This window comes from Xiphophorus maculatus, chromosome 11 (genome assembly GCF_002775205.1).
Source record: "Xiphophorus maculatus strain JP 163 A chromosome 11, X_maculatus-5.0-male, whole genome shotgun sequence".
Lineage (NCBI taxonomy): Eukaryota > Metazoa > Chordata > Actinopteri > Cyprinodontiformes > Poeciliidae > Xiphophorus > Xiphophorus maculatus.
The window spans coordinates 15,636,861-15,663,335 of NC_036453.1; the positions used below are offsets into that span (position 1 = coordinate 15,636,861).

At 38.1% G+C, this 26,475-nt stretch overlaps 1 protein-coding gene across 2 annotated transcripts in view; it reads left to right on the forward strand.

Annotated features, from left to right (window-relative positions):
- LOC102228205 (opioid-binding protein/cell adhesion molecule homolog) overlaps nt 1–26,475 on the forward strand; it is a 264,906-nt gene that overhangs the window by 232,789 nt on the left and 5,642 nt on the right. For both annotated transcript variants that reach the window (XM_023342407.1, XM_023342406.1), the window contains 5 exons: nt 48–280; nt 8,227–8,352; nt 19,975–20,103; nt 24,400–24,520; nt 24,746–24,897. In XM_023342407.1, the coding sequence (XP_023198175.1) occupies nt 48–280; nt 8,227–8,352; nt 19,975–20,103; nt 24,400–24,520; nt 24,746–24,897 (761 nt within the window). The remainder of the gene's footprint in view (nt 1–47; nt 281–8,226; nt 8,353–19,974; nt 20,104–24,399; nt 24,521–24,745; nt 24,898–26,475) is intronic.

Genomic DNA, 26,475 nt, shown 5'->3' on the forward strand with positions numbered 1-26,475 from the left:
CCATCTGCCTTTTAATCTTTATATTATTTGCTTGTTCTTTTTCACAGGTGTGAACAGGGAGATGTTGTGACACACACAGCATGGCTGAACCGCTCCAGTATACTTTATGCCGGCGAAGACAAATGGTCTGTTGATCCCAGAGTGAGTCTGGTGACCCTTAACCAGGAGGAGTTTACCATTAAGATTGAAAATGTGGACATGACGGATGAAGGACAGTATGTGTGCGCAGTCCAGACAAGCAGTCGGCCGAGAACAACCTCAGTACATGTTCTTGTCCAAGGTAAATGAACATCTAAGAGCAATCTGGCTACTGTTGTGTGTGTGAATGAGCGAGAAGGTAGTAGACAAATACCATAAAATATTTAGTGCTAAGAAGGTTCAAAAACCTTGTGGTTTATTAATTGTGTTTGTTGTGGTTTATCTCTGAATTTGAAAGAAAACTGGAGCAGTTTCACTTGATTTACGTGTTTTCTAATGTGTAGGAAAGAATTAGGATTTATTCCAAAAAAATATGCTTTAGCTGTGTTTTTGTCCTCGTGGTATTGGCGCATATCTGCCTTTCATTTATGAAGCCGTGGAAGGCACAAACTCTTCAGAAAATAATGCTCCCACCTCACATTCCTGGACCCATTAAGAACGTCGCCAAGGATTTTTTTTAACATCCCAAAAAATGTCATCAAAGGTGCGAAGTGCTGTGGAGAGCAATACCTTCAAAGATTTTTTTATTTTATTTTTAAACAACGAATAAAGTCAAATAAATAATAGTAATAATATGCGGCCCAGGCTGGCACAATTTCCTTGTGCTCTGTGTTGAAAAAGCAGCAAGAAAAATGAATTCAGAAAAAAACAAACATCAATTATGTGTCCTTTCTTTGTTTTTCATTAGTTGGTAGACCTTGCCCTAAATCTATTCTACAGTGTTCACTGTGAAATTACTGGGAGAGGGATTTTAACACCCAATATTGTCAACTTGGAACCAGAGAAAAACATAAAACTAAGAGATCAAGAGGAATTAAAAATACTTTTTTTTTTATTACCAGTCATTTCTATGCACACTGTTAGCCACCAAGTACTAATAGATGCACAAATCATAAATATACTGTACATATTGAAGTGAATCTGACAAACCCGAACCATTAACTGATGTATTTATCTTGTGCTTAATCCCCTCCTAATTTGTAAAAAATACTCCACCTTTAGTCCCAGGCAGGTATATTTTGTTCAAATATAGACAAAGAAGACAGATGGAAACTGATTTCTCAACAGCAATACTTGCCTCCCTTTTAACAAACCACGTTGTCCATGTTTATTCAGTACCTTTTATATATGTGTAGCTATAGAAATGATGAACTGGAAGCAACCTGCTGATCTTCTGCATTTCTTTTCACGTCTTTGGGTACTTGTAATTTGCGTTAGGTCAGCAGGCATCGCAACACTCAGAAGTTGACAGGAAGAACTCATATAAATTACTGTCTCCTCTCAGGCCCCCAGTTGGTTGTGGCAAATGGGCGCTTGTACTAGTCCAGATTCTGCTGGAGGTCTCTTCCTGTTTAGGGGGAGTTTTTCCTCTCTTCATGCTCGGCGTGAGGGATTGCTGTACAAGTCAAAGCAAAGTACATGCTCATCTAGGAGGAGTTAATACAGCAAGTCAATGACTCGAAGCAATTTGCAGGGTTTCCTCAAATGGAAACTTTCCAAAAACGTTTTTGAATAATTAATTAAGCAAACTGCAATGTTTCATAACTAAGATCAATTGGAATGTATGTGTGATTGATTTGAAATCATTTTTTTGTAAAGCGCCTCGAGACGTTTGTTGTGAATTGACGTTCTATAAATAAACTGAAGTGAACTGAGTGTAGGTTTCTGTCACTCAGTGGGCTTTTACCTGTGACAGCATCTTAGGTGAAGCTTCCCCTCCTGTCTCTCCCTCATTATGATCAGGCTAAGGCTCATCAGGCTCTTCAGGCATCAGGAAAGCACAGCAGTCAAAAGCCTCTGAGCAATTTTTAATTTTTAACCATTTATGTTTTGGATTTTCTTTTCTGTTTTACTTTTGCTTCACTTTCCACCTTATTCTACTGCTATAAATGAGTTACTCTTCTTTGACAGTTGTTTTTAAAAAAAAAAAAAAAACATACATAGAAGTTAGTGGAAGCAGGAATGCTTCATTTGCTGATCACAGCTGCTACTTTCTTTAAGTCGGACTGACATAACTCGTGTGTCCAGCAGAAGGAAATAAGACACAGTTATTAGCTCAATGCTTACAAAGTCATGGCACTTAAACATGATAACTCTGACTTTTGCAGTCAAAAGTCGTGACTCTGTGCCACGGGCGTATTTGTTTGCTCCTCTTCATCAAGCTTCTTGCTGATGGACCTAGTGTTTGTGAGGAGTAGGACGGGGAGCGGCGGCTTATGAGGCTGTTTGCTCAGCCTGCCTCGTGGACTCCCCCGGCTGCCGTCTGTCTGCTCCGTCCACGACGCCGCGGCTTCCTGTCTGAGCCCGACCGACCGTGATCCACGCTCCTGATAACTGCTCTGGATGGAATGAGACCGATGGAAGTCACTCGCTGTGTCAGTGTGACGTTGTTGTCCCGTTTTCAACAAAACCGCCTGACATGTATGTGTTAATAGTCTGGTTGAAAAGCTGAAAGCTGGTGTCACCATGGAAATAGTTATTGGTTGGTTAAATAAAGAAATTGATTCAATAGTTAAATAATTAATTGAACATAATTTAAGCCGTCATATTTGCTACTCAGGTCCCCCCGCCCTTACTAATGGCGTCGTTGCAAGTGAGTGGCTTGACTGTTCTGTAAATTATGCTACAATCTGGAAAAAAATATTTGCCAATTATTGCAAGGGCGCAATTTATTTTTTAAATTTTCACATTGCTCCTAAGAACTATTCATTGGGGTATGATAAATTGCATTTTTGTCTTTTCTCGCACGAGCTTTCAACTTCGACTTGACATCATAGTTGGAGTTCAGTCCTCGCTCATTGTTGCTTTGGAAACGGCGAAAAGCAAGACAAAGGCAAGCCCACCCTGTAGCTAAGAAAGTCTGTGAAGAGCAGCCATGATAAAAGATGTAGGGTCACTGTGTGTGTTCTTGCAGGTGGTACTGCTTTCTGCCGGAGCAACAATAGATTTGCCCATTTCTTTGACTATTTCATCCCCTGGGAGCCATTTATCTGCTCCAATTGTGCAGAAGGTTTTATAAAACAAGAAAGTTGTATTTTTAGTAGATGGTGTCAGAATTAGCTTTTCAAATAGTTTTTCCCTCATGACATGACCAAAGGTCTAATATTAAATGTCAAATTTAAAACTTAGAGGTCCTAATTATAGGGGATAGCAGTACATTCTTGGAATTTGTTTCCAGCTTGTTATACAAAATTAATGTAGGAAAGTCATAAAAATGCGTAACTGTGCTGCATTATTTAAGAAATAGGAAGCAACAGTTTGCTGTCATATAGTTCTATCCCTTACCTTTACACACTGTGCATTTTTGCTACATAAATCTTTACGGAATATTAGGAAAATTTGTGGATATTTTTGACACAAAAGAAAATAAAATATCTTAACATTTACACTAAGCTAAGGTACGATCAGGAATATTAAATAATGTGCCCTAACTCTACGCCTGTGTGCTCAAGATTCTTGTTATCTTGAACAATACACACTTGGTGTTTCTTTTTGTTTTGTCTGGAAACCTTGAAGACTATGTTGAGATTTAGTTTTTATGTTTGATGGTTCGGCAGCAATGTCCCAAAACAAAGATCTTTTTTAACAAAAGCTGGTCTGCTGCAGATTATTGTTTTTTAAATTTGTTTTTATAAAGTTGTCTCAATGTGGCTAAACTCTCATTAAATATTTACAGGTATCCACATTTTATCTTCCATAAAGCAAAAACAATTGTAACATTTTCTATAAAAAAGCACCACCAGACAGTACTTATTTAAATTGCAGCCATCCCTAAAGCATGTCATGCTCTGCATTTTTTATGTTGATCGTCATGATTCATAATGCTGTGTAAAACGGTCAGTGGACAAAATCTAATTTAAATACATTAATTTGCCGCCTCCTTTCTCTACCTGCCTCTGCTGCATCTGCAGGCTCTTTCTTCCATGAGATGAGACTTCTATGCACTAACAACAGCTGATATGGGCAAGATAGAAACCTTTGTTGATATTGTTACATTTAAAATAAAGAAAAATGTTGTATGTTGTTTTTTGGAATTCTAATTAGTACACTGAACTTAGCTTCTGCCCTGATATTCCTTTTTAAATGTTGCTATATGCTAATATTCTTGTAATCCTGCTTCCAGTTTCTGTTGAGATTAAACACTGAATCAACAATATGCTTCAGGTGCTCCATTCCTGGCGTCTGTCTCGAGTTAATGTCGAATCATCAATCAATCAAATATCTTTTTTTTATGGCACATTACATCATGAAAACACAAAAATACAAAGCTATAGAACACACAGCCAACAGTTGGAACATTACATGTTAAGCGCCATTGTTTCATATCAGATTGTTGATTAATGCTTCATTAATTATGTTTCAAAAGCAACTCTAATCAGGTGGGCTTTTAGTCTAGATTTAAAGGAAGTCAGTGTTTCAGCTGTTTTGCAGTTTTCTGGAAGTTTGTTCCAGATTTGAGGTAAATAGAAGCTGAATGTTGCTTCTCCATGTTTGGTTCTGGTTCTGGGGATGCAGAGCAGAACCAGAACCAGAAGACCTGAGAGGTCTGGAAGGTTGACACAACACCAGCAGATCTTTAATGTATTGTGGTGCTGAGCTGTTAGGTGATTTATAAACTAACAACAGCATTTAAAAGTTTTTGCTCTGAGCTACAGGGAGCCAGTGTAGAGACTTTAAAACTGGTGTTATGTGCTCTATCTTCCTGGTTTTAGTGAGAACGCGAGCAGCAGCATTCTGGATCAACTGCAGCTGGAGGATTGATTTTGTTAGGCAGACCTATAAAGACCCTGTTGCTATAATAAACGCGGCTAAAGATAAACGCATGGATGAGTTTCTCTAGATCTCGCTGAGACATAAGTCCTCTAATCCTGGAAATGTTCTTCAGGTGGTAGAAGGCCGACTTTTTAACTGTTCTTATGTGCCTCTACAGGTTCAGGTCAGAGTCCATCTGACTCTATTCCCAGATTTCAGGCCTGATCACTAGGTTTTAGTTGTAATAATTGAAGCTGTGTGCTGACTAGATCATTCCTCTTTAGGTCTAAAAATAATAACTTCAGTTTTGTTTCAACAATTATTTGTTGGCAACAAATTCCACTTAGTAGTGTTGGTGGTAGGAAGTACCAGTTATTAATATGGTGTTGTCTAAAAACCCTTCTTTTATTTCATGCACTCAACGTGAAGTGAGGCTTCATTCAACAAAATCTCCTTCACACAGAGCAGATGATCAGATTTCACAGAGATGCACTTATGGTGTGAAGCTGTTCATAGGTAATGAGCACAAATACGGATGATGGTTCAACAGCAGACATTCTTGGTAAACCTACATTATACCAAGGCCATTCACTTTCAACAAACCGCTGAGTTCAGCATGAGTTTAACTTTCATCTCAAACTGACTGTAATTTAATGAATTTGATAACCCTCATAAAAATACACATTTGCACTGCTGTTCAGGTCGGTCCAGGTTTTCTGTACTCGCCTACAAAACCAGGGAATGGTCCAAATTGGATAAAAATTGGAACAGTGATGTGCATACATGGTGGCGGGTGCAGTGACTGTGATTGAACATTGTCGGATGTCAGAACAACCGACAATGAAAATCATGTGCTAATGTTATATAAGACACCGAAGGCACTTTGTCAACACAGTGGACATCAATCACAGTTGACTCCGTTTGACACAGAAAAGTGTGTAGCTAAGGCCAAGTTGCTGTATTATGCAATTACCTAGCAGATGGAGTGTGTAGATGTCACTGTGGTCCAATGCCAGCACCAGTGGGTACTAACACAGTCTCTTTCCACACTGTGTGGACCTCACATGCTGACTGTAGTTCTTACATCACCCTTTATTTACAATCTCACTCCCAGAAAAACCCATTTGGCACAACTAAATGTGCGTGTTCTCTTTCATCCACTAAAGCAGACTCGGAGTTTATCTGTTAAGACGTGTCTCTCTCCTTGATAAAGCCGCTAAAGGAACTACTGCTGCCATTAATGCCTTAATTCTCTGAAACCTAGAAAGCACTCCTGGATCTGTTTCTTTTTCATGTGTATGTTCTGTGTTCTCAAATTCTTAGTCGGTAACAGCAGATTACCGTTGACTCTAAGCCTGGTTCTGCTGGAAGTTTCCTTTCCGCTGTCACTACATGCATGCTCAGGGTGAGGGATGGCAGTAAAGTCAACGGCAATCTGCTGTGTTTCCTTATATGGAAAACGTTCTTTAACCAATTTGAATAATAACCCGACTGCATTTTCGGATAACTAAGATCCAAAGTGGAACACATGTTTTTATCCTCCAGCAAGAATGAATAAAGATAAACAGAACGTGCAATTCAAAAGCATTCAAGCTCATTAGCTCACATTTTCCTCTGGCTACCTATCAGCATCTAAATACTGAAAAATACTGTAAACTGTAAAAAATACACAGTTCAACTACGAATTAATGGAAGAACTTAGCATCTTTTGCTCCTGATTAGACCCTCAAACTCTGCAGATAAGTCAGACAACAAAAGGCTATAAGGACAATCAAACATTTTCTTGGGAGTGTTTTTAAATCAAGTGAGATATTTTTTCTTCCAAAGGACATAAAAAAAAACATTGTCATGAATTTTTGAGCAGAGGTCAAGAGAAACCTCAAGAGCTGAGTTTGCAAACTAAACAATAAAGACGATTAGTTTCAATAACTAAATGTCTTCTTGTTATGGACACATTTTTTTAAGTAACCATGAATTAACGCTTTGCTGCAAAGAAAAAATTGAGGATTTACTTCCATAGTTTGATGTTTAAGTATATTAATTACTAAACATTTTATTTGACTCTTTTATTTGACTCTACTGGAATTCCTGAAGGAGTTAATTAATCCCAGGTTTTCTTGCTATTTGACAAATAAGCATCTAAGATTGGCATGAGGAGGAGAAATAACTAGGAAGAGGTGGAGCTGGTTGTAAATTGCTGGTTTTATTTTAAATCGTTGTTATTTCATGTGGCAGTGTAATTGAACTGCTACCACACACCTGTAAAGTGTTGCTTGACGTTTTAAAGTTTTCACAAAAAAACCCCAAATCATTCAACGGATGCTATATAAAATCTAATTCTTTGCAAAAATCTGAGAACAGATTAAAACTCATGCAGTACAAAAGCAGATCAGTCTAAAATGTCAATCACTGGTGACATGTTATCAGTGATGTGATCAATAATGAGGGTATTTGCTAAACACATTTTCTTTTATTTTTTCTTATTTTCAGTATAGATTTCAGATGGCAATCATCTATCAACAAAAAAATCCCAAACAAGTAAAAGGTGCAAGTTCACCTGAAAATAGGTGAACCGTAGAGCTCAGAAGTAAACTGGTCCGTTCCAGGGAATGTGTTTAACAGAACTGGTTCTGATTTGAAATTTCAACAAGCGCTTTTTATTACAGAAAGCAAATTGAATCTGAGGAACTCATTAGTTACTGGTTGTTTTGGACTTTCAGCCTCATCCAGGAATCAGATCTGGACCTTTGAATATACAGTTTAAGAACACATGCTTTGTAGGTTAAAAAAAAAAATATATATATATATCTGATTTTCTCAAGTTCATGGCAGTGGTAGCCCTGTTAGCCATCTTGTCATGAAGAAAAACTTTGTTTAACATAGAATGGGGAAAGAGAGAGTACACATGGATGATTGCAGCAGCAGCTCCTTCAGTGTCTATGTCCAGAAATGAGACGTCAAAAACACAATTATTCTAACGATAATATAAAAATGTGTGTACAAAAAAATTGGTTATTGGATATTCTATATATTTAACCAAAGTTAAATAACACTTCAACCAACAGAGATGCTAAACTGTTTTTTTTTCTCCTGCAAGCTGATAAGTTATTATAAAGTGATTTATTAATTTAGCTTTTCACAGAAGACTCTTTACACCTTTAAGAGACTTTTCATTTGTAAACAAATCCAGATTTATATAAAAAAAACTAGTGTTATTTTTAGATACATGAAACCATTTACTAATAGATGCAACCTCTTTCTCTCTTTTTGTCTTAGTGCCTCCAAAAATCATCAACTTTTCAAGGGATATTGTGGTAAATGAGGGATCTAATGTTACCCTGATGTGTCAAGCCGGCGGTAAACCAGAGCCGTCCATCAGCTGGAAATTTATCTCCAATTCAGGTAAGCCTGCTAAAGGAGTGACATTACAGAGGAGCTGTTCGGCCTGCTTCATGTTTTAGTGCTTTATGTTGCTCCTGTCTCTCACTCTCCCCCACATCCCAGGTGTTTTCACATCTATCTGTGACTTTGTCTCACCCCCGGTGGATTTTGCGCTTCGCTAACTTCCCATCATTACCTGTTCCAGATCATCATTATGCTGCAATCATTTACTGGGAAATAAATTGGCCCTGTTGTAATTGGACTAATGAATTAGTATAACTAAATGGACGTAAATATTTTATGAGCAGTTTGACTGATGGAACAAAGGAAGGAGGATTAAAACGGGACGTTGCTTTTAGTAGAGCACCGTGGCCAAATCTTTTTCTGTCTCATTTTCATCCCACCTTCTATGTTTTTAGTATGTTTGCTTCTCTATTACTTTAGGAAGATTGGATTAAACTTGAGACTTGGTTGCCAGTTCTGTAAGCTTGTGTAGCCTTGCGTGGCCTAATTAGGAAAAACACATGCATTTATGTGCTTTTAGAAAACCCAAACTCTGTGGTGTCATTTGTGCTGCTCTTTATTTAAGCCACAGTTTGTGTGTCGAGATTCTAACATGGTGTAAATGTGACTAACCTGCCTGGGAGGAGATAAGCAGCGAGAGGAGACGGTAATTGTTTCTTTGGAGAATCAGAAACAGTGTGCCAGCTGTTTCCCCTGGAAATCGGAGCCAATTGTTTTCACACATAGATTTGGGTGTAATATAACGGTTGAGTGGATTGCTTTGCGAGACTTATTTTATTATTTCTCTCTTTCCAAAAATGACTAAACCGCTACATTTATAAACCTAATGAACTGGGCGACCGTTGTTGTGTACGGTGGGCAGACGAGGCACTTTACTTTCGTAGCAGAGACCAACAATTCTCATATAGATTCCTATTTTGTGTCTGTCTTGATGTAACAAATACAAGTTGAAAGAGTACAGAACAACAAAGAAATCAGTAACGTAGCAATAGACGAACGCTTAGTTTCTGTTTTGACTTCAAACTGAAATGGTCGGCGTGTCGAATAGCTCATGATTTCTCCTTTTCCCTCGTGATTTTCCTGCCAGCACTCTTGAGCTCGTAATTCCCAAACGCTGCCATATTTCGAAGGAAACCTCAGACTTATAGACTGATGCTTACAGGCTTTAATAGGCAATTTGCATTTAAAACCGCTGCACAGATTGTTATAGCCTAAAGGCCTGAATATACCGCCGTGCATCTATGAATGCCGCCGAGTAGGAAAGCACAGAGCATTCGTCTCTGTCTGTGTTGTACAGTCACCTCTACAGTACCGGTACGGGGGATCAAATTTATGTCACGCAGGCTTTGCAGTTGAGTGGACAAGAGAGTGGAATGAGAGGTGTGAATTAGGTTAAAGTGGAAAGAAAGAGGACTCCGATGCAGGACAAGGAAAACTGCATTATTGCTTTTTATAGTAGAACTGCATCAATAATTTATTGATGATTGGGATAGCTTGCTCCATTTTTTTGTTTTTTTTTCTGCAATTACATACAATGACTTTAATTTGGTGGACTCATGACATGCTTTACGCGAGTTGAATCTGATTCTTTCATTTCAATAACTTGTTTTATTGACAAACTGTGTCTGCCGAGCTTCCTTTGCCTTAATTATGCTGTAATTAAATTCATATCCTGTATTCAAAGAAGAGTACATAAGATGATTTTAGAAACTCTGTATATGTAGTCAATGAGGTTATTGATTAAGAAGCAAGAGATACATATATGAATGCCTCTTTCATCATATTTACCCAGATAATTAATATTAAGTGGCTGCACTAACACTGAAACAAGCTGAAAATTTCATTAATTAATTCAGCTACTGTTGCGGGTGGGTAATATGGATTTAAAGTTTTATCACAACATTTTGCAGTACTTTAATGACAATGATAAACGTGGCAGTTAGGACTATGAATTGCTTCTTTTCACATAAAGAAACATAATTTGTATCACTAGACTGAATACAGTCACTCTGTTTAATCATATGTTCAAATTTATTGACATGTACTGAATTATACTCTGAACAGTGAAGAAAATGCTAAAACTGACAATCCCAACGATATGGTCAGTTTACATTTTATTTGAAACATTATTAATTGGAATTATTTTGATAACAATAAATCAAAATTCCTATCATGATAAGAAACGTATCACGATAAATGATACAATAAATGCCCACCCTTGGTTCCTATTAACTGAACACTTATGGGTACTAGTAGAGCTCTGAAATTTTGTTCCTAAATTTTCCTAAACTAAATAGTCGGATGGTCAGATTTAGTTCAGATGGTTATGATGAAGAAAAGTAATGTACCTGGCCATGATGCAGCAGAACAGTGTGAATTCCACTGCATTAAGCCCATTATGCAAAAAATGTTCAGAACAGGAATGAGCATCAAACATGCTTCAAAAACACGACTGGTTGTGATGTTGAACAAAAAGTTTTTTATTTCCACATGTTTAGATCAACAAGTGTTTTTTTTTGTCAATTACTATTTTGATGTTTATTGTGTTTTTGTAAGACTCCAACCTGGCTCCAGGATTCTGACCACTATACATTCTTTGTCACCATTTTTTGTTTACCAAAAGTTTTCATTTTTTTATTCTCTTACGCAGCAGATTCTTGCCCTTGGAATTACATGCCTGCATTGTGTGTGAAGTTTATTTCTGTTTTTTGCTCAACTATTGCCTATCACATCGGCTCCTTTGTCAGCAGTCACACTGGAGGATTGACAGAGAAATGTAATAAGAAAATAAGAAGAATAGAGAATAGCATAGCAGCATGTTCTAATTCTTGGAGGAGCCCAAATCTTTGTTTCAGTACCTAGCAACTTCTGTGTAACACGTCCAGCCCAGGGCCAGTCAGTGTGGACCTACTCAGTGTGAGCACTCCTGTGTGTTTTAAGAGTGAATTAAAAAATAATGAGACACGGGGTGTGTGTGCGTGTGTTTGTCGGCGTGTTTGCGTGTGTGTGCTCCAATATCCAAAGGATTTCAGACGAGCAATGGGGCACTCAGAGGACTGAGACAGCTGGTCATCACATTTGATATATAGTTGGCTTTAAGGCCCTGTGATGGATCAGAAGGGATTCCTGTTTTCCCTGCAGAGCACACAACCTGCATAGTTTTCAGCGGAGGTGGTCAGCTATCACAGGCTGCAACAGGGCAGCCAGAACAAACCTGCAGACACTAGACACTCGGAGAGCTTCATTTAAAAAGGTGGACTGTGGAGGTTATAGCAAGAGTCTTGGCTGTGTACTTCAAGAAGCCACAAAGGCCAAATATTTCCATGCTGTACATGTATCAAAATACATTTTTTTGTCTTTTTGCAGTTTAGCAAGAAGAAAAACTACGTCTATAAAACATAGTTGAAACCAGATATTTACATATGCAACATGAAAGTACGCAATATTGTTCTCTGTCTGAAAGTAAATCAGACTTCATATTTACTGTTCCAGATCAGTTACCAAATTCTACAACAATACAAATTATTTAGAGAATTTCTTTGAATTTTTTTTTTGTTTTGGCTCAGGTGGCTTTTATTTGAGAGTGGTTAGACAGGAAAGTGGGTAATGAGAGAGGGGGAAGACATGCAGCAAAGGCCTGGATTTGAATCTGTGATGTCCACGTTGAGGACTAAGGAATCCATACGTGGGTTGTGCTTTTAATCTGCACCATCACATCACTCACACTTCTTAAAGTTTACTCAAACTCTGAATTTTTTATGCATTCTATAATAATTGGTAAATTTGTGTTTTAACACTGTGTGGTTTTCTGAAATGTTGGCCCATTTGTCCTGACAATACTGTTGAATCAAGTTTGCTTTGCTCACATCCACACACCTTTCCAGCTGTGCACAGATTTTTTCCCTATGGAGCTGAGATTTTTGATTTGTGATGGCCACTCTGAAGTATTGCCAAGCCAGATTGTTACCAATGGGGCTATGCTTGGGGGTTTTTTTGTTCATTTGGGAGACCTATTTATGTCAGAATAGTAACTTTCTGCTGAAAACTTGTTCAACAGTCCAGTCTGTTTTCTGCTCAGCCCAGAAAAGACACCTGACATTGTCTCTGGTTCAGAAGTGGCTTGATGCAGAGAATGTGACATTTGTGTTGTCTGGGTTGAACTTCACTTGACTGTCCTAAAGGCTGTGGTTCTCCCTGTTGCTGGTGCATCTGTTTCTTATGAACTTCTTCCTTATACTCAATTTTCTGTTAATATGCTTGGATACAGAACCAGCTGGTTCAGCAGTGACCTTTTCTGTCTTCCTCTCCTTGTGAAGGCTGTCCATGATTGTCTTCTGGACATCTGTCCAATCAGCAGTCTTCCCCACGATGGCGTCCTATACCGACCCACAGTGAGAGACAGCTTAAGGGCTCAGAAACCTTTGCAGGTGTTTTCTGTTACTTTGCTGATACGGTGTGATACCATGAGTTTCGAGTTTTGACTCTTTGCCACATGTTCTAATTTTCTGAAACACTGAATGTTGGGTTTTCATTATCTCTAACACAAAATCTTCAAAATTACAAGAAACAAGACTTAGAATATTTCTCTCTATACGTGATGATTCTGTAATATATATGAGTTTCACCTTTTTTAGATGACTGGCAAAGAAATATTGCGCAAATATGCCCTATTCGGCATTTTTGAGACGTACTATTAGTGTTTGCAAAGTAGATGGCGATATGAAAAGCAAAATGCACACGTCTCCATTTTCCTTGAAACCAGGTATTTGACCAACACAGACCGGCTTCAATACTATCCCCAAAATAGCTCGCAGTGAGCGATGCTCTGCAATTATGAGTGAGTCAAATGTTGATCAGTTGAAATAGGGAATTGATCTGCCGAGAGAATAGCCTCATCAAGTTTTATGTCATTTTAAGCATGATCGCTTTGTTCCAGAACGATTTCGCCATAGGAAATATGAATTGTGTAACAGCTCAACTGCTTGCCTGTAGTGAAGCAATTAGACTTAATACGGGCCATCTCAATAGGACATCACGATGTCTATTTAGTTGACAACTGTCTTTTAAAACATTATTAAATGCACAAAGGGAGTCTCAGAAGTACGTAGATCTACATTACCACCAGGGGTTTTTATAAAAGACTGGTTTCTCTCAGGCTTAAGTTAACAAAAATAATGACAGTACATTTACTGTAAAAAAAAAAAAACAGAAGGAAAAAAAATAGTCACTGAAAAATAACATGTCCCTTCAGCTGGTCTGTTCAAGCATAGCTTATGTGACAGAAATCTGATCCAAATGCCTTTAGTTTTGATTCTCTAAGCATTATAAATAAAACATTTAAACATGGAGAGTCATATAGAGAAATATTTTCGTCTAGTATTGGTAAAATGGCTGCAGGAGAATAATGAACATAAACCACGTTACAAATGGCACGTTTGTTTCCCTAATACATTTCTCTTTGGATTAGCTGCTACAAAAACATATCACCAAACAATAAGAGCTGTAATCATTTCTTCGTCTGTCTTTACATGAGAAAGAATTTTGGACTTCCATCCTGAAAGCAGCAAGAGACGCTCTGACTAACAGAGCTGAAATCAATGGGTGCTCTTATTTACACAGAGTTAGCAGCAGAAGATGATAAAATGGAATTTATTGACATTCTCCTGGAGGCTTTTGAGAAACTCTAATACTGCTTTAATCTTCTTATGGACTTCTGAGAATATGTGCCTGCTTCTTCTTCTTCTGAGGGACAGTGAAATACCATCAGGGTATAAACTACGGTTTAGATTCAAAATTGTCAGGCTGCCTTTCCCCATTTTGAGAAAAAGAAACCTCCGCGGGTGTTGTTGATTCATGCCAGTCGGATGTGATAACTATGGAGGCTCTGAAGGGCAAGACATTTTCTAGCAATGACACAAAAAAACTATAATTAAACTGACCTTATAACTTATTGGAAGATTTCGAAATAGTTCTCTTTTTAACCGAGAAAAAAGTTAGACTTTTATTCATAAAAGTTTAACTTTTTTTTTTTGGTGGCCCTGAAAATGAAGTGGAAAAAAAAAATATTTTGATTAATTAACTCTGATCAATTTTACCTTCTGTTTGTTTTTCTAAAAGGCTTTTTTAAAGTAAATGTTTAGCCCTGAAAAGCAATTAAGAAATGAAACAAATAAAAGGTTCATTTTTGTGTGTTATTTCGAGGGCATCGCATGAAGTGAAACACTTCACAGACATCAGAAATGGGATCAATTAGAAGTATTGAAAGTAAATAACAGAATGAAACACTTGGTAGGTAAAGTATAATAAAATAAATATTACATGTGCCAGAAAGATCTGCTTACTAGAAATCTGAGATTAAGGTTAACGAATCTTACAGATTATCCATGTGTTACTTGGCCGCTATGCTTAGTGCTGTGATAGTATTCCTTGTACTTCTAAACAAACAGTTTAGTCAACTTTATATAAAGTATGAAGGAAAGTGTAGAATAGAAATGTTCAGTTATCATCTCTTGTTTCGAAGCGTTGAACAAATAAAAACTACTTCTATCACAAGTAGCAGAATACTGTGAAGAATGCCATATTGTGGACGGAGGTGAAGGGAGTCTTCATGTTGTCAGCGCAATAATGAAAACTATAACATTTCTGAAGAAATTTAAACGGGGCCTGCCAAAGTGTGCCTGTCGGCTGGAACCCAGCGTTCTGATGCTAAAAATTAGCATCAATGCTAAAGTAAGCTACAATGTACTCAACAGCATGTGGAGAGTCACAAGCAGGTTGAGTAACATGGGCTTCATTCAGTACGTATAAGCTAAAGTTAGCCAAAATGCTAATGTTAGCCTAAATGCAATGTTAGCATGCAGGTTAGCAGGCTAGCATATTGTCTTACATTGACTTCCTCTATTCAGTGTGCTAAACATGGCTAATAAATAAACAAAATAGCTAAAATGCTTATTTTAGGAAAAAGGCTACTGCTAATGTGGACATTAGCTACTGTGGGGGGCTCATGTTTGAGACCCCCACATTAGCACAAACATTAGCACTGCTAATGTTTGTGCTAATGTTAATGCAGTGTCTTTATACTTCATGGCAAGAAAAATAAGCTCTTTTCTTAACACCAAATTAATTATTGTTTATAAAACATAAGTTCTTTTGAAATACTGCTTATCTGCTTGGACACAAGATATTTACAGTTGGTAAAATTTACTTCGTGGCACTTGGTTACCAGAAAACACGCGCATCTCTTAGCAACAGATTAACAACAAATATTGTTGTTCAAAAAACACAAGATTTATTCTACTCTTTTCAAATACTACTTACCTTATACTACTTGCTATATAACAAGAATTGTGCATTTGGTGAATTTTTCCGAAAATTGACAATGTTTCTTCAAAGGAAGTGGCAGTTATTTTGAGGTGTAGAGTAAGAGATGCCTTCCATGCGTTGCATGGATAAATAAATAAAAAAGACTGGTCCAAGGCTAGTTATTTTCAACCCCAAGCCAGTTGTTGAAAATAACAACCCTAACCCAAAGCACCTCTGGTCGCCTCCCTTTCCCAGAGGGAGAAATCACAGAAAATTATTAATTATTTACAAGAATTACAGCACATTTATAGTGGTGAAAATTTGACCATTAACTCAGGCTAGCGACGTCAAACAAGAAAATTGTAAGATGTTAAACTCTTGTTACTGTGGTCACTAACCCGTCCTGTATTGGGTTCACCCTAAGTGATGGAAATTTTGGACTTTTGCTCTTGTTTGTTGCTTCCGTGTTTTGTGTACTGTTTTCTAGATGAAATGAAAGCTAAAAGCCAAAAAAACGCATGCTAAAATCACAGCACCACCTAGTGTCCTGGCCTTATAACTACAGGAAAGTCAACATGTCTTGGTGGTCTTCTGTTTACATGGAACTTTTCCCTAATCAACATTGAAAATAGCATCAGTTTCCAGACCGTGGTCTCCTGAAAACATAGCCTGAGCTTCCTTAGCCAGATGCGTGGCTTTCAGGCTCCAATAAACATCTAATATTAATAATTTAGACTTCCCAAACGATTCCGCTCTAAGCCTATCTCTACAAATGTTGTATCTTTTCATTTCACACTTCTTACAATATGCTACAAAACAGTGTGAAAGCTATTGACAAGCCAAATCTATATTTCCAACAGATACTCTGTGCTAGCAACCGTTTCAGAAGACATTAAGCTGCCTTGTTTCATGGTAACACAGACCCAGAGCTACAGTATTACCAAGATTCTATTTTTTCCTCTCTCAGTCTTTTTATGTTTGGTTTCTTCAAAGGAAAGAAAAAATACATCAAAAGGGCCCTGGCAAATTAGGAAATTCCATATGCTGACGGATGATATTCAGCAGAAGCACATGTATACTCGCATCTCACACAGGCATAATTTAAGAGTTAAACTCATTCGATGGGTGGCTTATTTGTGTTTTCACTTTTCTTGTGCTCTATTTCAATAATGTAGACTTTCTTTCTGATTCCCAGTCAAAACAGCCTTAGTGTGGTGCCGTCGCCACCTCTTCTCTTAAAGCTCTTCACTCAGTGACCTTTCGCTCACGAGCAAGCCGGTTACAGCTTTTTGATTCCCAGTTTGTCGTGGCTTACGCTTGCTACCATCTAAGCAAATCCTATCTGCTATTCTACTTCAATTTCCTCTTCCCTGCCTGCTTCAGTTCATCAATTTGAATCTACCCTCTTTGTGTCTCCACACTCTTTCCTGAAATGCGTGCATCCCTCAAGCATCTGCTCTTACTGTCCTCCCCTCCTCTCCCCACTAAGTTGCTCACCTTGCCCTGCGCCCAAATGTCTTTGTCGCTTTCCATTTTCTACCCCATTTTCTTCTTTGCCCTTGAGTTTGAACATAGCATTTCAGGGACACAGAGAGGGTACATTATCTTCTGCCCAGCCTCTCCTGAGACATCCCTTCTCTCTCTGCTTTCTTCTTCTGGAAACCTTCTTCTGTGTGGTCTCCCTGATGACCTGCCCTGTCACTTTGATGGCAGTGTAGGACAAAGTACTCTCCTGCTAATGAATAGGCCACAAAGCCAGAAGTCCTATTTAACAAAGGCTAAGCCACTGAAAGTCAAGGGTAGCTTTGCATCGCTGCTGAAATTGCAAGTAGAATCCATGTTGATTTTGTCTATATGGGAAAACATATTTTTTGTGTGTGTATTTTTCTGAATGTTGGATGGTGCTGCAGGCATTCAGAGTGAGTGGGTGAGAGGCATTCACTTTCTATATTCTGAGACAATTTAAAGTGGTCAGAAACCAACAATCAGTTAAGGTGAAATTACTTAAACTTATTATGATTTTTTTTTTTTTTTTACTTATTTGATAAAACTTCACAAAATATTGCAAAGTCATTCTAACCAGCTTAGGCTTTATATCAAATAAACTGGTGTTCAGGTGTGTGTAGATATGGAACTCAAGGTTGAAGAAAATGTATTGAAAGGTAATTAAAAGCAAACTGCAGGAGAAATGAACATGAATATTATGGACTGCTTTATACTGGACTAGGTTTCTAATTCTGCTTGGCTGGCATTGCACCAAGAACTTTACTGCAACACTTTTGGTTCTGTGGCTTCGATGTGAAAACACCATAATGTAGCTCGTCTGCCGCTGCAAGGATCTTAACAGGCATCTGAAACAAACAGAAATTTTAATTCTCCACGCAAAGCCAGAAAAAATGCACTGTACCTGGGGTCGCTGCGCAGAGGTCAGTGTCGGTTACACACTCAACCATGAGACGGCTGGGGAGGCCTTTCCAACGTGTGCACACACAGATGAGCCCAACGGTATCACACTCCTGGCAGATCTAAGTTAACTAAGAGCGAGAGGAAGTTTAAGTTCTTCATTTTAAATACAAACTGTGTTTGTCGTGATGTCTGTGAGTCCCGTGAGGGGGAAGGGATGAAAAAAGTGTGAGCAGCAGCTTTTAGGATAGTCACAGTGAGACTGACAAAGACGTTCAGGCTTCGGTGTGATCACCTCGGTTAGCATTGAAAACACACGTTTTGGATTTTGGTGTGGATAATTTTTTTGGGACTGCGCAAAATTAAAATGTAAACATCAAAAGGCAGAGAGTGGTGTGAGACGCTGTTTACAGAAAGTGCTTCATCTGCCTCTTTCCTCTAGAGGAAGGTAGAGAAACAGAGACTGAGGAAAAAGTACAGATTTAATGACATCAGAGTCGATACATTTTGTTTTTTCCTGTTACTTTAAGGTTCAATATATGCATAAACTATTTTCAACTCTTTATGTTGTTCTATTTTCATTATATTGGTGAAATCTTTTAATTGTTGGCCTTTTCAAATCTTTTGTTTTACTTACAGGCGGTTGGGTAAGGTTTAGTTTTTACCAGGATGGCAAATTTCTGTGCCTCGGTTTTCATGAGGGTTATATTTACTTTAAATGTATTTACAAAATCAAACAACAAAAACACAGATATTTTGTGTGTGTTTTTGTTTTATAGAACCACATTATAATTCTCAAACCGGTGGGCCAAGTGAGCTGTGATTTATGCGTACTCTTAACATGTTAGACATATGCTTTGGCTGCAGGACCTGGCAGGAATTCAGCTCCTCAGCCTTATCATGATTAGCTGTCCGCTGAGGTTTTACTGTGTCTTTAACAGAGATTATGGTCTCTGCTGGTGACTTAATAATACTATAAATCCCAAGTGAGGAAAAGCGTAGCTGAAATCTGCACACTTTTAAAGCATCGGCCCTCCTGATACTTCTCATCAGGTGACGAGTGTCACAGAGACTTTCCTTTCTCTTAACAGCCTTCCCAGGTGCAATTCAGTAATGTACTCAAACCCAGTCAAGTGAGTCTGTGAGCATTTTATTAGTCACATTTAACGTCTTTGGAGGGAACGTCGTGTCAATTCTGGCTTTTTGTTTTCTGCACTGAATGCTGTATTAAGTCTCTCTGTCAAGCACGTCCTACTGATGAAAGTAAAAGAACCAGATCTGGTATTCCATCCCGTTCACTTTCTCATACATCTCTACAGCAGACTTTAGGTGCTTGCAGGCATAAGAGACAGAGTAAAAAGGAGGATGATATGGACGTTTTGGCAGACAAGAAATGATGAGTGGGGGGCTGAACAAAGCACTAATCACGAGTCCTACTCTGAAAATGTCAATGTGTTCAAGAAACCTCTTTGCAAGTGTCGAAAGAGAATACACGTGTATGAAAGGCAGACAGAAGTGGGCATATGTCACGATATTTACCAGTTTGAGCTTCAACATGCGCAGTATGTGTCTGGTCATGTCAGGCCAAATTGCTGTTGTTCAATCGTGGGAGAATCCTCAACAGAACCACTGTTACTCGGTTTAAATCCCGGTGTTTTGATAGTGGGAGGCTCCCTGCAATTTACAAAGCATCAGAATGACTACTGTTGTCGTGCAAAAGCAACAAGGAAGAAATGATGAATCACATAGTTTTACAAACTATCCATTAGCCTCTGTAATCAACATCTTCCTCCTTCTATCGTCCGACAATATGAGATGCCACACAGCGACACTAACACCAAATGAGGCCACAGATGTTGACTCATCATATTAACTGTTAATGACCCTCTCCACTCTGTGTGTGATCTTTCACAGGGGACCTGGCTTCAGATGATGAGCTGCTGGAAATCTCCTCCATCTCCAGACAGAAGGCAGGGGTTTACGAATGCACGGCTGTCAATGATATCGACACGGACGTTCAGACTGTAGACATCACTGTCAACTGTGAGTCCGTCTGCTGCAAGTGTTTGCTCGCTCATTTCAATTAGTCATCATGGATGCATTATTGGGTTATTAGATGATGCATTAAAATTCTGTATTTAGGGGTATTTGTGATGAGGATAGTGTAGCTATATTAGATGAATACTTACTAATTATTTATTTGACTTTTGCCACATAATCTTTAATGTGGCAAAATTATGGCTAAATCTGGGGTCACACTCAGAGGTCAAAGACGTCAGTGCATAGAAGCACAGGTTGAAGCTCGAATGCTGGTGACGTTATTGTTTGTTCACATTACTATGCACTCTTATGTCAATCATATTTATGCGATATAGAAATAATTACTTTTTATGGTCCAAGTTATTGGCGTCAATAAATAGAGTTTAGATCAGGCCTAAAAAAAATCCAACCTGGCCCGAGTCCGACCCGACTTGTTGACTTTAGTCGTAGGGATGAGTCCGAAGTGCACCCGACATATGATTTTAATTATGATTTTGCTGCTTTTGTTTTCAGACCACCATTTAAGTAAGCAGCGTAAGAAAGAAAGAAGGAATGAGAGAAAAAAAGGAAAGAAGTTAATTCAAACAAATTAAAATTTTGATTATTTCTACCAGTATAAATTGTATAGCATTCGATTAAAAAATAGAATGCCGCACAATGTTAGAATAGAGTAATACCAAAAAAACCGTAAGCCTGTAATTTAAGAATTACTCAAAGAAAGAAAAAAGAAAAGAGTGCAGACGAGAAAAGAGAAAGGCCGTTGAGCTTGGTAAAGCCTGACCAGAATGAGGTCAGTGATCAATACCAACACGATGAAGGAATCCTTGACAAGACACTGGAGAAATATTCCTGCGGAGCAGAAGATGGCCTGTCACCGTCGTCAGCGTGGCAGCACTGAAGATACGGGTCCTCAACGAAGGCTTGATGTCTACACAGAATGCATAATTCATGATTTCATATTGGACCTCCCAAAATAGTTTCATTGGAAATATGAGCTGTTCGATAAATGCAAAACGAACAAATGGTCACAAAATGCTCAACGTGACGAGTAACAGAACTGGAGAACCTTGAATACTAAGAAAGTAGCAGCAGCTTGATACGCCGGCCCACCTTCAACTGTTTGCTTGACATTTTAATACAACAATTTTATAGTGGTCCTTTAATATTAATATAATATGTGTGAAAATGAAAGTGCTCATTCGGCATTAATTCACTTTCTTTTAACTCTGTTACTTTTTTATCGTGCAATAAACACACAGGTTTCTGTATTTTTTGAATATCATCTGTGCTGCAGTTTGAACATAATTTCCTCCACTGTTTTAGCTGTTCCTTTATGGGATTCATCTCCAGCTTCTTACTAAAGTAAGCAGCTCCAGTCCACCTCTACTGTCCACCAAACAGATTCAAAGTATCGACATTAGTAGCTGCCCTTTCTTTGAGGGCGTTCTTTTTTTATCACTCAACTTTTCAGCGCCACCTTTCGGTTTGTAGTTTGCTTTTGCTGCTCCATCTTCTCTAAATATGTGGATTTATTTAATGTTACTTGTAGCTTGATTGTTGTTCCCTTAGCTACAATCTGATGCTATGAGTTTAATCTTAATGTTTGAGCATGTTTTTTTCACCAAATGCATGTCAGCAATTATGCTTTAAAGCTTGGGCAATTAATCTTGTCCCCACTCCTCTGGTTGTGATGTTTTTAACAGGAAGTGGGGCCCCGAAACCATATTCTGCTTAAGGCCCCAGACAACCTTGGGCTGGCCTTGCATCCGGCACTGGAGTGCCTGATGTGAGACACAAACAAACACATGATTTATGTGGCTCTAGCAGAGACGAGGCTTTTCTGTTTCGTCACTGTTGAGTTTTTAATAAGCGTCACAAAGACTATTTGTTTCTTAGGCTGGGCTTTATGGGACGAGTTTTTCTGTTTTCCGCCTTCATGGTGAACCGCCTGGCCCTGTAGCACTCGTTCATGTGTTTGCAGGTCTACTCGCGCTGAGATCTGCCTGACTGGAGCAAAGGGAGAGGTAGAGGAGGCGTGTGATACGTGGCATAGTTTGAGGGATTGTTTCCGCTGCGAAACAACGGCGTGCTGCTTGACTCCAGAGTGAGCGTGACAGCTCCTCTACGGGAAAAAGCACCAGCCCATCAGGGAAATCTCCAGTCATATGACAGTCCACCCCTGGGTAGCATGCTTCATGTGGACAAGATTCCTACAAAGAATGTCAGTTGCCAAAGCATCAACTCAGATGACAATAACAAAATGAGCACGATTAAAACAGTTGTCTTATTACTTATTACTGGTTATGAACAGGCTAGCAGTAGCGCTGAATTAGAGTTAGCTACAACATGAAGGTGAAAAATAACTCAAGCTAGCTTTAGCACAACAGCAAACTGTGCTGTTGTGCTAAAGTTTTATCAGTCAACAAAAATGTTGACTGATATAAAGTGCTGAAATAACAAATTGCTAAAATACCATCTTTATTTGCTACCTAATGCACAAAGATAGGGCTAGCACTGTGTTACTATTTGCTACTATAGGAAGCTTGAATTAGCAGGCTAAGACACTCTTTCCATTGTTGATATTCTAACAAAAATGTTGACAAAAGGACAATTTACAACATAGAAACTTAAGATTTAATTCTTTTAAATGTTTAAATGCACCACTTAGCGTTAGCACAGCAACAAAATAGCTGAAAAATTAAAACTTCTTAAATAAATGGAGGCAAAAATATGTCTGTTCTAAACATTCTGACAAATGTGCTGATAGATGCAGAACCAAGATAAAACTAAACAGTTAAAACTGAAGCTTTGTTTTTTTTTTTTCTTTTTTTTAGCAAGCGGCCTCGTGAGTGCTTTACAGACATGTTTGCATCAACATTTATTTAAAAAAGATGCTGCACATCCTTTATGTAAACTTATGGACATGTCTGAACATCCTCTTCATAAGACTGCTTTGCAACAAAAGAGTCTTCAGTCAGAGGCTTCTTCAGACTTGCTGCAATACAGACTTCTGCATGAGAACCTTGGATATTATGTGTCTAAGCAACATTTATTATTCCTTTTAGATTCATAAAGTAATTTAATTTCAAATAAACCATACACCCAAGCCACATGTGCAAAGAGATATATATATCCAGTGTTGTGTGCTTTGAATTTTTATCAACTTTCTTGACAATGAAGTGTGAAAATAATTCAACATCCTCTAAAGACATAAATGATATTTGAAGATTCACTTTTCTATTGTTGAAATGCGTCATGTACAAAACCAAAAAAGGTTCAAACATTTCATATTTGTACAGGAGACTCAAAACTTTTAACCTAAATATAATTCCTATCATACAATCTGTTAATTCCCCCAAAGATATGACATGAGTTCTCTTTGCTTTGAAGATAATTTTTAACTTTGTGTCCCATTAAACTCTGGTGGCACTGCTACATTTTTGATCCCAACTGTACTGACATTTAAAACCTTTTCCTGTGGAAGACCGATTTATTATCTGGTTAATTTTGTGTTATTTTCAACTCAGAGCCTTTTGTTTCATGTTCCACAGTTCAGGTGCAGTCCTGCTTAGTTCAGCTGAGACAGACAAGCTTAGACTTCAGTCTTTTCTACCTGCTGCAGATTTAGAAAAAGGTCACTCGTGTGTTACTTCATCTAGACTTGATTATTGCTGCACTTCGTTCTGGGATAAGTAGGTGAAATATTCAGACTGTGGCTCGTACAAATTGCCACTGTTGAGCTTTTAAAATAGACGCAAAAACGTTCCATATTTGTCCAATTCATCCTGTTCTTCAAAGTCTGTCTTAAAACTCACTTTATAGATCTATTTATTCTCTTTATAGATCTATTTAAGTAGGTGCCTCTTGGAGAGGCACCTGTTTAAATATTCAGTCTTTTCAACCTTTTACGAGACTTAGTGAATCTTGGCGTCTTGTGAAGATTTATTTCTGTGGTCAGATGAGCTTACAGGCATTTTGAAGGTTCTGAGATTATTTCAAGGAAATGTTCTGTCCCCTTATTTTCTTTCTAAATTAAATGTACTTGAACTAAAGGTTGAAATGTTCTAAAATGCGATATTCGCGTACTGCAATAAACAGTTAATCTGAAACGTTTTGGAACCTTTTTCCAGAGGTACCACTAAACCTAACGATGTAAATAAGTGTTATCCAGATTACACTTATGCTTAAAGCCCAGGCAGAGATTGGAAAAAAGACTACTTCTGTGTCCCGATAAGCTGAACTTTGTGCTGCCCTGCACTTGCCAAAACGGCTCTTCTATCTTCTGCCGTCTCCTTGTAGATCCTCCGAGCGTGTCAGAGGGCAGAGATGCTGGAGTGACTCTGGGTCAGAGAGGAGTGCTGGAGTGTGAGGCCGACGCAGTGCCAGAGGCAGATTTCGAGTGGTATAAAGACAACAGAAGGTAATCACATTGGGACTTACATTTTTTCCAATCAGGACATGGAAGTATGAAGAGAAGAATTATTTTTATAATAGAATTATTTTTGTTAGCCAGTTTTAATCAGTTGTCTTGATTAGAAATCCACTCCCACGCTTACAAATGATAGAATTTGGATTCCAAGTTCAATAGCAAACTTTTTTTTTTTTTTATAGAGTATTTATCTGCTGACATTCTTTCTCTTTCCAGGATCTTTAATGGCTTTGACGGCATGGAGATCATCAACACAGGATCCCTGTCAAAGCTGACCTTTCATAACGTGTCTGACGGTGATTACGGGAACTACACATGTGTTGCCGTCAACAAACTAGGCAGTTCAAACACAAACTTCCTTTTGTATGGTAAGTATTTGTAGAAATAGTCACACTCAATTGTGTTAAAAAACTGGGTCAGGCTCTCCATATCAAATAGTTCAACTATTTGATACGGTTGAACTGTTTTCAGCAGTCATCTTAGGCAACCGAGCCTGGTTTAGTGGTCAGTGACGTACATTATTACAATATTCTTGAAGTGTGCTGTAATTTAGTTAGATTGTTTTGGCATTGACAGTCTTAATGAACATTCTTAGAAAGAACAGTTGGAATCCATCTGTCTACTAAGATGGTTCATCAGTTTTGAGAGGGTAGAACTAAAAAGTAGAGCTGGAAGATGCTGCAGAGTTGCTGAATCTGTTCTTTAAAGGAGTCGGCCCCAGGCTCCCTGCTGGGCCATCCCACACTCTACCAGCCTCAGCACCTCCTCGCAATATTTTGTTCTTCAAATTTAAGATAATTTAAAGATACTATGAGGATCTTCGGCTGATTACAATGCCCTAAAAATATAACTTGATTTTTTTCTTTCTTACATTTTGTGAAAAGTCTTAATATGAGGTTTTGTCTTGCAAATATCATAATGGAAATGTAAATAGATGACATATATCAAAAGTGAAAATATAAATTTTATTTTCACCATAAAAGAGAAAATATGATTTAATGTTTCTTTTCGAACAGAAATGTTTTGTTTTGTCTTTCTAGAACTATTATACTAATTTACTTAAGCACCAAAGCAGTAGTTAGGGTAGTGCTTGTTATTTACAATGGAAGTTATTTAAATTAATCAAAGTAACACACAATATGTGTTGGTAACCATCACTTCCAGTGCCTTTCAAAAGTTTTCATAGCCTTTTAACTTTTTAACAAACATCTGTGTATTTTATGTGCTTGTCTACCATGTTTGGCATTAAGAGACTAAAAGTTGGATAATTATTTGCCAAAAAAGGTTAATTTTAGTCTGACTTGAAGGTGAGTGTTTTTTAGATACATTTTTAAGACCCATCACAACTCAATGGCTTGAGTTTCTGAAATTCCTGCTAACACTTTTAAAGGATCCACAATTAGTTGTAACAATAGACTTTATTTGAGAAATATTTATTCTACATGTAAAAACAATACCATGAAAATACTGTAGGCTGTTTGGTTTTTATAAATGAAAATAAATATTGTCCGGTAACACTTGTTTAAGGTCTTGTCTTCGGTCCGGTGTCGGGTCTGTAATTTCACTTTCAGTATCAGTGGCAGTGGCAATAGCTATGCTATAATTTAAAAGAGCTGCCAGCATCGCCTCTCTCTCCTAGTGTCTGTTGCCTGCTAGCTGCAGTGTTTAGGTGCTTTGCGGCTAAAAACGATCAACACGGCATGTGGTTTACAAAGGGTAACAACCACCTGTTAGATCCTTCATTAGTTCAGCTCATGCAAATGACTCGGCCTTCTGGAGAGAAATGTTGTGCTTCCAACATTTCATTTACAGCCAACAGTGACACAGTGTGACATTGTCTAAATTTACAACAGTCAAACGCAATATGATTAAAAACAACTCGGGTAAATTTAACATTCTTGCGTTTACTCTATAGATTCCAGTACAGAACGGACCCAAACTGCCTC